The sequence below is a fragment of the Equus quagga genome, chromosome 8 (genome assembly GCF_021613505.1).
Source record: "Equus quagga isolate Etosha38 chromosome 8, UCLA_HA_Equagga_1.0, whole genome shotgun sequence".
In the NCBI taxonomy this organism is placed as follows: Eukaryota; Metazoa; Chordata; class Mammalia; order Perissodactyla; family Equidae; genus Equus; species Equus quagga.
Window position 1 is genome coordinate 18,188,399 of NC_060274.1, and position 12,251 is coordinate 18,200,649.

At 43.8% G+C, this 12,251-nt stretch overlaps 1 protein-coding gene across 1 annotated transcript in view; it reads right to left on the reverse strand.

The window, feature by feature from the left end:
• SASH1 (SAM and SH3 domain containing 1) overlaps window positions 1-10,451 on the reverse strand; it is a 299,791-nt gene extending 289,340 nt beyond the window's left edge. The window contains exon 1 of the mRNA XM_046670365.1: window positions 10,303-10,451. Coding sequence (XP_046526321.1) covers window positions 10,303-10,347 — 45 coding nt within the window. The 5' untranslated portion in view covers window positions 10,348-10,451. The remainder of the gene's footprint in view (window positions 1-10,302) is intronic.
• Window positions 10,452-12,251: the final 1,800 nt, after the last annotated feature.

A 12,251-nucleotide genomic window follows, 5' to 3' on the forward strand; every position in this document is an offset into this window, starting at 1 on the left:
TTCCAGGCTCACTTGGAAGGTACCCTGAGGCAACGGGACACAGAGGGTAGAGCGTGCTCAGCAGCACAACCAGTGGGCAGGGCTGGGGTAGCTGGATTTCAGCAGAAGGGCAGATGTATAAACCAGAAAGAAATGGTGGCATCCCACGCACAGCCACCAGCCTGGCATGGCGTGAGCTACATGACCCCGGGCTCAGCCCGGGCCCACCAGACAGCAGGACCAATCTCTGTCCAAGTGCCAACTACCTGTGGGTCAGGACGGGTTCCAGGAGCGGGCAGGGCTGAGCCTTCTGGGCGAAGTTTCTCCAGGGACTGGGGAAAGGTTAGCATGGACAAACAGAGGGATTTCAGGCATCGTCTATTAAGAAGACTATCTGGACTATTTAGCCCTGAAACCATATTATAGACCTACAGGGGCAATCACCTGTTTGGCCTGAGTCAGGCTGATTATGATGCTAAGAAACACAGAAATGAGAAGCAGACGTACACACACACACCCCTACGCGGCCCCTGCACAGAAAAAGTGACTTGGGAATGTTGTCAGATATTCCTTTGGAACACAGAAGTTTTTTTTTTTTTTTTTAAGAGTATTTTTTTTTTCCTTTTTCTGCTTTATTTCCCAACCCCCCCCCCCGCCCCGGTACATAGCTGTATATCTTAGCTGCAGGTCCTTCTAGTTGTGGGATGTGGGACACCACCTCAACGTGGCCTGATGAGCGGTGCCATGTCCGCACCCAGGATCCGAACCCTGGGCTGCCACAGCGGAACGCGCGAACTTAACCACTCGGCATGGAGCTGGCCCCAACACAAAAGTTTTTGAAACAATTACCTAGTGCATCCTGAAGGCAAAGGCTGGCAAAGTCAGGACTACTCCAAGACCTCTCGACAAGCTGTGGGATGACAGAGGTGTAAATGTCATTTCAAGTCGGAGAACTGTGGTTAAAGGCCAGGTATGCAGACCGATGCTGTAATATCTTGTAGTTGCTCTCTTGTCGCCGAGGGAGGAGAATGACATTGATAAATCACCCTATTATAACTTGTGATAAAAGCAGCAGGTACTTAGAGAACTGACCAAAAGACACCCGAAAATGACAAATGGCTGCAGGAAGACGACTGATACAAGTTGGAAATTAGCGATACCCATTGTGAGGAGAGCGGGACAAAGTGTACTGGGCAGAGACAACATCTCAGTCTCATGAATGTCCGCCAGTTCAGGTCACCTGACACTCTTCTTGGAAAAAGCTCTCAATTACAGCTAATATATATGAAAACACCCTGAAAACCATGACACATCACGCAAATGCAAGGTATTATTAAGACTAAACCGATTGAATTGGAAAATGGAAGCAATTATCTATATACTTTCATTTTAGGCTCAAGTTTTGGGATATTTGGTCAGGCCTTTTTTTTTTTGGCTAAATGAATATTTACCACCATGATGTGTAGAATCAGCATAAAGGGTCTTTTGATTTTCTAAAACCTCCAGCTTTGGGGAGGACTCAGAATGACCATGTGATGATATAAATATCTTGAGGATATTCCTCCTTTGTGAAATTGGGCTATTTTGTACTGTTGATTGTGGTGGTTTCTACAGCAGCATCCAGCACCTATTCCACAAATCACTTCCTTCTTAAACCTCAAGGGTTTCTGCGAACCGCATTCAAATGGTCTGTAGAAAGTGCTGCCCTGCGTTTTCCGTTACCTCAGAGCTGGGCCAAGTGGGCCTCAGGGGGCATCATTAATGCTCCAGTGCCTCCATGTGTCTGATTAACCACAAATATATAATGCGGTTCAGCAACGCAGGAAGCCACATGGAGAACCAGGGTGAAAACTCACAGCAATTTTTTCTGGCAGCTGTCATCAGTCAACAAAACCAAACTGAGAGCTTTAGCTGCCAATAGTTTTGGATAATAGGAGTCCACGTTCCCAAGGAAGAACAGCTCTGTGGGGGCACAGGTTGAGTGGAAGTAGGGTTAGATGAGAGGGGTAGAAAAATGAGCGTCTGAGATATTAATAAAGAACTTAGTGGATTCATGAAAGGGGCCCATGTGTAAGTTTCCGGTGAATAACTAGTGATGCTGTGGAAACTACACGTGGCATCCAATAGTTTGTCCATTTTTACTTCAAGGAATCTCATTCTCGCATTCGGCAGCAGCTGCTACTGTTTGGATTATGAATAGTAATAAGCCATATGGTGTGGCAGAAAGGAATCACACATACTTTCATATGGACAAATATTATCGTTCCAAAACACAAACACGTCAATAGAAGTGTTTTTTCTCTTGGGAGCAATACAGCCCCGGATCTCAGTTATAAGAAAATGACTCCCTGTGCATGTGCAAAAATTACCTGCCAAGGTTATTATTAGAACCAGCTCCAGAGGTCCCCCTACATTTTTCTTTCCTTATTTGTAGGGAGACAAGAAGGAAGGGTAGAAGGAAGGGAGGGAGAGAAGGAGGGAAGAAAGGAACGAAAGAGAGAAGAAAAGAAAGAATGGAAAGATGATCCAGGGAAGAGGCGATACGCTCTTCCTGGCTTTGCCATCTGGATGGCAACCCAGAACTCTCATAACTGAGAAAGCCGTGTGCTTGCCTGGGGATTGCGATGCCAGATACCCAGCAAACAAATCCAGGAGGCAAAGGTGGGAAAGACTTCATCAGGCCATTTAGACTTGTCAGTGAATGTTCTTCTGAAGCACTCTTCTAGCTCTTTCTCTGATTTCGCTTTAAATGTCTCAAGGACAAAGCGTCTATCACTGACAATATAGCTCTCCAAACAATTTATCCAGGTCTTCCATTTCATGATCTGGTCTTGTTACGTCTCTCTGTCATTTCTGTTTTTCTTTATCCTTCCTTTCTAGAACTTCTTGAATAAGCTTTTCCTCTTGAAAATCCGCCACTTTGGGTACTGGTTGTTTTGAAATCAACCCCAAACTTCTCTCCCTTATCTCTTTTCCTGCCAAGGCTTGGTCATCGCCTTCGAAGACTTCTCACTGTCTTTTCAGGCTCCCCGAAGGCCCACCTGTCTCCCAGAAGGGTGGAACAGCCCCCTGCACTCAGGGAGGGCAGACTTGGAGCGACATTTGCAGTAAGGGATAGAAAGAGTGAGCTCAGCCACAGTTTTTGCGTGGCTTTGCCATTTAGGTCCCATGGCCAGTGTGGGTCATCTCCAGTAATGTGGAACCAGAGGAAGCCACTGGAGGGAGAAAACCTGGAGGGAGGGTGGGGTGACTGAGAGGAGTGCCTGACTCAGCGACCACACTAGGAAACACTGCACTGACCGGCAATGCTAGAACCAGCTTCCGTGCTTGCACAGTTTTCAGTGGGTCCTCTCTTCCAGTGTACAATTCCTACAAGTCAACAAACTGGGGTTGATTTACCTAGTGAGCCTTCTCTCATTCTTTAGAGTTTGGATGACACATTATTAAAAAATATCTAATCCAGCATTCACCTGGTGCTTGGTAACCCTGGAGAATCACAGGCCTTCAGCTCCATGACCATCTGCCACCAGGCCGGTGAGCGTAAATGGAAGAATCAATGGGACTAAGAAAGTAGGGACTAGGTGAACTGCAGGATATGTGCCACCAGTTGCATTTAAAATCAAACACCTGACAGTCCTGTGCACTCGCAGCAGACCCAGCTGTGCTTCGCCTCCGGGCCTCCAGTCTGTAATCCTTGCAGCCCTTCACTCTCCTCAGCTTGGGCACCTCCCAGGTTCCTTGATCTGCTGCCCCCACAGGCAGCCCACTCCATCTGTTCTCCCTTACTCTCAGCCGATGTTTGTTTCAGTCCACAACCATGGCCGATGTCACATCCATTGTCTCTGGTTCAAAGCTCTGGTATCACTTACACACTTCAGCCCTTTAATAGGCTGCAGGAGGCCTTCGTGCACCCCAGAGCAGTCTCTTCTCTAGGGTAAGCATTCCGGGCTACTTCAGCTGTTCCACATGGGATACAGTTTTGAGCTCTAGGCCAGCAGCTCTAGAGGTACGCTCTCTGGGCCAGCAGCGTTGGCATCACCTGGCAACTTGTTACAAATGCAGATTATTGGGTCTCACTTTAGATCACCGAATCAGAAACTCTAGGGGGAGGTGCACAGTGGTGGGCCCAGCGATCTCTGTTTTAGCCAGCCGTCCAGGAGATTCTGCCAGAGGCTCAAATTTGAGAATCTCTGCTCTCTCCAGTTGGTCCCACACCTACTTTGCAACATGCTTCTGTTTGCCCATGTCCCTCTTAAACGGTGTGCCTAAAACTAAGACTATCTCACTCATTTTAGAGGAATATAGGGGCAATTCTAAAGATTAAATTAGATAACACTCATGTAAAACATAGCACCGTTCCTACGTATTTACTTACTAAATATGTACATTATGTCAGTTATCATCATTGTAATTATTAATCAATTTATTATACCAATTACATCGCATTTTATCACTGTGGTCTAAGGTCAAATGAACTTTTTATGGATGATGACTTCTGTGGACTTGGGGTGAAATACCTTTACAGAGCTTTTGTGTCTCATTTACAACTCATATATTCATATGGCAGATGGAAAAGTAGAACTTATATTGAAAACAATAGCACAAATGGTGGGGCTGAAACATCCTCACCAGCAAGGAGGTGATCTTGTTACATCAGCCAAAAACTCCAAGCGTTTGGGGAGGAGAAAGAAACGTCTCCCAAAGGAAAAGGAAGCAATCACAGAGGTCTAATTCCTTGGAGGAGGATGAGGGTAATGTAGCGAAAGGAGAGACCAAACATTAATTTCAAGCTTTCCTATATTTCAAAGAACGAAAAGAATCTTTCATATCCGTCCTCCATTTCTAGATGCCCAGCAAAATCTCCATCTTTCTTCCACTTTAGTGAAAAGGCTAAATTCAGTAAATTGAGTGTTACTATGCAAAACGTAGAAATGCCAGCCTGTGATGGTCTGCTTGAACTTTCACTCAGTAAAGAGTTCTGCCTTTCATTAAAATAGCTACTGCAGGGGAGAGCCAAGAGGTTGACCTTCATGTTGTTCAAGAGCGACACCAATCACCTGGCCTTGGCATGCGCATGGACTTCTCACAAGGATTTCAGCAGGTGTTTTCTGAATTGCAGCCAGGATCACACTGGACAGAAACGCAGCAGAGGTCGCTGAAGCCACATTAATAATGATAAGCAGGATGATTGGGCCCCCTCCCGCCCGCCCTGGGCGCCTGCCGAGATCACAGCGCGGCTGAGGCCGCGGGAGGCAGCGCCTGCCCCAGCTTCTAGCCAAGTGCCAATGTCATTTTAACATATTGAAGACAGAGACTCTAACTAAACCAACAGGGCAGGCCAGAGGTCTCAGGAAATGAAATGAACTTAGGAGAGGAAAGTGGACAGGAAAAAACACACGCAAATATTTTTTATCTGTAAGTTCCATTTAGAAGTTTGAGACATTTTCCATGCAAACGCTTACAATGTTAAATCACAACTGCCATATTTTCAAGTAGAATTTTTTTAAAGCAAAAAAAATTGTAATAAAGGGGAAAAAGCTAATTATGAAGCATGCTCCTTCTTGGAATTATAAGCAGCAAGTACAATATAGTAAAATAAAATTACGTCAAATCACAGTTGAGAAATACTATTGTTCTGGATTTCCCCAGATTCCTGCTCTCAGGAACATCTGTTCAACATCCCTTTGGACTGATGGGCATATTCCCACCTACAGGCCTTTGCCTTCCTCCATCTTGCCGACCTTTCTGGTCCTGTGTTCAGAAACAGCAACAATCCCAAAAGGGAGGGGAGAGAAAGTCACAGAGTCATTGCAAAGCTCAGTTCTGGTCCCTGTGCTGCTACAAGTCTCTTGGGTAACACTGGAAAAGTTGTTTAACCTCTGTGTGCCTCAGTTTCTCTTTCCGTAGAATTAGAGATTGGTTAGATCAGAGGTCGAAACTCAAATGTCCACAGGTCCTGATAAGTATTTGAAAGCGCAGATGAAGAAGAGAACGCATGCCGCATCTACAGGAGGTAGCCACACACAGCTCCAGCAGATTATTGCCACGTCTTTTGATTCCTTTTCAAGGAAATATGTTTCTAGATTGTTATGTCAAGCCTTCTGAATTTTAAATGTTGGCTCAAAGATTAAAAGAAAAAATTATTTAAAAAATATTATTTAGGTCAAATACAAGATGTCTATGGTCCCTTAAAGTTTTCACTTCTATGATTCAAAATTTCCCTTGAAACCCTTTTAGTCAGTCTAACCACAGTCCTTTGATTTTCTTCACTTGTGTACTGGTTGTGATAACTTGTTTCTCCTTTCAAACTATCAGGTGAGCCGTGTGCCTCCTTTTCCTGTAGATAGGAGAGACTTTAAGACAAATAAAACTACGTCTATGCAGGGCAAAGTTGATCATCTAAAGCTGAAGTGTGCTGCTGGGTGGCCAGATGTCAGCGGGCAAACGGATGTGAATGAAGCTAGGCGGGGCGGGATGTGAGGAGCAAACCAACTAGAAATAAAACTAAGACAGTGAGGGAGAAAGAAGCAAAAAGTTCCATGTTCAGCAACAGTAGCTAAGAAGGAGAACTTGAGAAATTTATCCACCATCTCATGAATCCAGCTGTGAGAGAGGAGGAGCTCTGAGGGAGCAAAATGTTCCAAGTCGCAGGAGAATTGCCCAGAAGAGAAATTTTGGCCCGAACTCTCAGAATGGGCACTGGTGTCTGGAGAATTTTCTAGAAAGTGTTTGGTTAACACAAGGAACAGAAGGGGAAGTATGAAAAAGGTTTCCTGATCTCAGGAGCAGATCTAAAGAGAAGAATAAGAAGTTGTTTTCATCTTGAGCCAAGGTAGACTGTTACCCAGAGAAGATATCCATAATTTGCTACCTTTACAGTTTGCACTCTACAGGATCCTATTCATTAACTAGTATTTCATATTTTCTCTTACAACTATACTTCTTTCTCCCTATTCCATTTGTACCTCTGTGGTCTGGGACCATTGTCATCTCACATTTGGGTCCTAAGAATAGCTTTCTATCTGGCCTCCAGAATCCAATCTACCCTGCCAGACAAATTTCCCTTAAACCCTGATTTTATCATCGCATGCTACTGTTCCGACACCTTCCATGGCTCGCATTTCCTACCAGATCTAAACGCCTTTGCTTTGCCTTCAAGGCTTTCCAGGGTCTGCTCAACTTTCTCTCTCCCTAGGATCTGCTCACTCGCATTTCCTCTTCGCTCAGTACTATCCCACGACCAGGGGTATTTCTGCCTCCCAGCATTTACTCAACATCATCCCCTCCATATAGAAGTCCATCTGTCTCCTTTCCAAATCCTGTCCATCCTTCTCGATCCATTTTCTTCCCAAAGCCTTCTTTGACTTCCCTGACTTCAGAATCGCTATACAATTTAACAACTGAACCATACACTCTGCCTCTCAATTATATGTTATTTTCCCCTCTAATTGTTTCATGGATGTATATCTTGTCCCTGAATTCTATTTTGACCTTCATGAGTCAAGAGCATGTCTTCTTCCTCTGCATTCTCTGTAAAAACAGTGGACTTAGTACAGAGGCCAGACTCAAGGAGCACCTCCCTGATGCTTTGTTCAGATGAGGTCATTGGAGAAAGGGGATGGGGGCAAGTGGGGATTTTAGGCTTGAAAAAAGAAAAATGGCTTGGATCTCCTGAATGGTGATAACCGCACAGGACTACATAGCCAGTTACCACCGTCCACTTCCCCCAAATAAGTGTGCACGTACGCTGCGCCCATTGCTGACAGCATCCTCAATTTAATCCATCCTTGTTGAAGTTGGCCAGCATAACCATTATGCTAGGTTGTGCGCAGGATAGGGACCTGATCTATCAACTGTCCTTGAACAGCACATAGCCTTGAAGATTTGAAGCTGCACTTGGAGGCAAGCTCCTGAACTTGAACTTCCAGGGGCCACTATTATCCTCCTTGAGAGAAACATTATCCACTTATGTCCAGCATAGAAGTGAATTTCTAAGCGACACAAGCAGTCTGCAAGAGTGAAGGCATGCAAAAACTCAAGTGCACTAAGGACAAATAACAACTAGGGAATTATCGATCGAGGAACTCCTCTGGTCCTCCAGGCAGAAGAGGCTGACAGAGAGTGTCCAACATTGTGTATGAAATTGCAGCTTCTGATGGCAGAGGCTTATGTCTCTCCCTCTTGCCCTGCTCACTAACCAGAGGGTGCCAAGCCCATCATTAAAGCTTTGTCTCATGATCTATGCAGTATATAACAACCTGCTGACCACAAGAGAGGTTGGGTGCATCAATTATGACAGAAAGACACTGTGAAAATATACCAGGCTCTCCACACTCCATTTCTGTTGATTCACGCAGGCTCCTGAGCAGCCACTGGATCATAATGAATGTCAGTCCCTCCTGCCCTGGGCCAGGCCTGTCCCTGGGATTTGAGTTGGCAGGTATTCTAGCTATTGCACAGCTTGGAAGGAGCTGAGGAGAGACTGCTGAGAGGCCGCCAACTCCCTAAGGTAGTCTCTGCGGCCTCTGAGCTGCCAGTAAGAGGCCACCTACCTGCCAAAGGAACCGGTGACAACACGCAGTGGCAGAGATAGAACCAAGGGCCAAAGAGAGTTTCCAAAGAGGAGAGAGTTTTCAAGATGGCAGCTTGCGGAATCAAGGGTTAACAGAACAACAAGGAGCTTGAATTCACATGATAGGTGTTTATGATTCTGACCTTCTCTCATGTGACTGACTGTATCTTATCTGGAAACCTCCTGGGGCAGGGGGTTGGGGGGCGTCTAAGTGGAGAGTACCAACGCCTACATCTCATCCGTTAGTGTATTTCCTGAGCTCCAGCCACTGCCTGGCCTCCACGAGTTGTCTTAAGACCTTGGAGCCAATCAGAACCTATTGCTGCATCAGCCCCCAGCCCCTTGGAACAGAGACATTCCTTCCTGCCCGGACAGCATGCAGCAGGAAGAACTCTTTTTATTTTTCTGTATATAGCTTGTCAAAATAAGCTCCCAATACAAATAAAGAAATTTTAAAAATCTAAATATTACGGGAGCATAGAAATGGTTGAGTTTCTAGAATACAACTTGTTGATATACTTGCTAAGTCCATGAGTGAATGACTTGAATAAACAAAGGTAGAAGTATCAAAAGCTTGAATATCGATCTGAAAATTATGCCTTTTTAGTTATGCCTGGGAGCAGCACAGTATTTATCTTCCTTTCTCCAACAGTATACAACATGGCTTGCCAGCTTAGATACAGCATTAAAACCTAAGACATCAGGGATGGTGAACATTCTTTAATGAACAGAAGTGATTTACTTTAGGAACTAATGTTTTGATTTGCTCTTGGAGTCAACTTCATGTCATAAAAGACGGTGATATAGATCATGCTGCCAGGGAAAAGATGGGGGTCACACTGTTGCCACCAAAAGAGAATTTGTTATACCAGCCAATCTAAAAAGCACCTATGATTGCAACAGAGTCTTCTATTTCCAATGAAATTTAAATTCATATTAGAAAGGAGAAAACAAGATGAAAACTTGTACTATGGGACAGTGAGGTATGCTAACCAGAAACACCGGACTAGGGGCTTGAAATCTGTGGTCTTGTAGCCCAACTACGGGTTATTCAAGTAGAAGAACTTGAGTTTATTCAACTATGAAATGAGATGATTAGCAGGATCCCCAAGGCCTGGGAATCTGCCATCCGATGAGGCTTTTAGGACTTGACCAGGTCATCTGGACTCAGCTACTTTCAGCGACATACCGGGAAACAGCAGGTCTGAGTATGTGCAGTTCAAAAATCATGAAAGTTAGTTCTAGACAGACATGAGTATGCTTCTTTGTCATGTTCTTGTAATCATAACATGCATATATATATATATATATATACACACACACACACAAATATATATTCATACATGTGTATATATAAAATCTTAAAAGAGATGCATTTAAAGAAGACCAAAAGTAACAATCCAACAGAGTACTACGAAACACTTCATTTGTGTTTAAAAACCTAGCTTGACTTTACAATTCCTTTCTGTCAGCAAGCTGTAATTGCTTCAATAAGGTTGTGTCCTGCGTGCCCACAAGCTGCTCAGTATTGTTCATTGAAAAAATTAGAAAAATTTACACCCAAACAATTCATCCAAAGTCATTTATCACTAACACCATTTGGTATGTACAAGGCATGTTTCACTTTAAAATAATGAGCAAGACTACAATCCTTTGATTATAAATTCCCCTTCCATCTTAATTTTATAAAAAGCCACAAGGAAAATGCCCAGCATGCTGCCCTTGATATTTAAACACTTCTTTCAACTTACCATTAGTTTGCTCCAAAACTCAGCCTCCCTCGCAAGATGCTCCATATTGAAGGGATAAATTTCTTGTTCTGCCTTGTCAAATGTGTCACTTGGACTGCTCAAGTGACTGAGCACAGGAAAGCAAACATTTCAGCTGAGCCACTTTCATAATATTGGCGGTTGCATTCTTTCCGAGCTGGGAGTCTTGGGAGAAATGGAATTTACATACGTTGGGGTGAGATCGGTGCGGGCATTTTGTTTAGTTATGATTCAAAAACAAGATATGTTTCATTCAAGGAGATAATAATAAACTCAGAGAAGAAAAGTATCCCCTAGCATTACTGCCACTTAAGACATGACAACTCATATTGCCATGTGCAAATGCACCACGCCTTAGGCCCCATGCCAAGAACAATCCCACAGTGAGTGGCGGAGGTTCCTTCTGGCATTTTTTTTTTTTTTCATGGCGACTCTAGTAATTATAAATCCCTCAGATCAGTTTAAGGTGTGCACAGTAACACAAGAATGGACATCTGGAATGTGAGTATAAGTTTGCAACTCAGGGAGACAATGTTTGGCATTCCTGTGGGTGAAATCAACCAAAGTTGGCCACTAAATGATTCATCCTCTGTGTGCTCTGTTAGGACAAGTAAAATGTGATTTTAAATAGCCACATAAAGATCTATGTGCTCATAACATTTTCACTTTTTTCTGACAAGAGACAGAAGAAATAACTTCCTCAGAAGAGCCTACAGAACCGGCTCTGTGGTTATCATCTTAGGCGCAATTCAGACACACGACATTCTTGTCTTCATTAGTACTGATGACTCTGATGGTCACTCAAAAGAAACACATGTGTCAATAGAGAAGTCTTACACCCCTTACCCACCATTCTTGCCAGCGCAATTAAATAAGAAAAGTAGAGTACAGATAAAGCCTGATGGCAGAGACCTGGAGGAACTGAGGTCATTTCTTTTTGTGGTCTTATGACTTTACATGGTCAGTGAACATTTCTTGGATATTTAGAGCCCATAATTTTTCAAAGCTTATGATGAAAAGCAAAACTCAAATACACAAACTGTGTGTCATTTAATAAACCTTCCCTGGGTGTTCTAACAACACTTCCTTCCTTTGCCAGTTTCTAATTACACAGGACTTAGTGAGCAGTGACCCCTTACGGTCAAACCTAACTGTGGTCAACACCTGATCATTACCTCCAAACCTGGTGTGGAAATCAGAAGCCAACATCATAGTCTTCCGACATGAAATGTACCACTTTCATAGTTTTTCTCTTGCACGAGATTTTCCTATCTTCATTTTAATATGGGGAGGGCTTTCAAAACTGCTTAGTTTTACACAGGTTTACCCAGGGAAGCAGTTATTTATATCTGGTACGTTTTCTCCATTTCCCCTTGGTCTTGAAAACTAGTACCAACCTTATCAGATTAACTGCCTAAATATACAAAAATCAATATTTACAAACCAAGAGACCTGGGCAAATGGAAACTTAGTCAAAGGAAAGCAACTTCGCAAGAGGAGAAAGATGATTTTCTCGGGGGATATCTAAAAGGACTTGTTTACTTTCCTTCCCTGGAACCCCAAGGAGGCTACACTTAGCGTAACTACTCCATGAACCACTGCACCGTCTGAACCTGTTTTGCTGGTCCTGCCTCATAGCCGAGTCCACTTCCAACGACTGGTGTTTGTGGCCGGGTTGAGTCATTTGAGGGCTGAGCGACTCATCCAAACATGGGCAACGACGAGTTAGGTCTGGCAGGGAGCCTTCCTCACTCCCACTGGTGAAATCTAATCTTCCACCCAGCTCACAACTCATTTCACTGAGTATGGCTATACGTACTTTTACAAAATAGACAGGCTTTGGAAAAACTACACATAATTTTAAATCCAGTCATATTTTTAAAAAATTCAAGGACATCCTGATACTTAAAGGAACCCCTGGCATATCTACT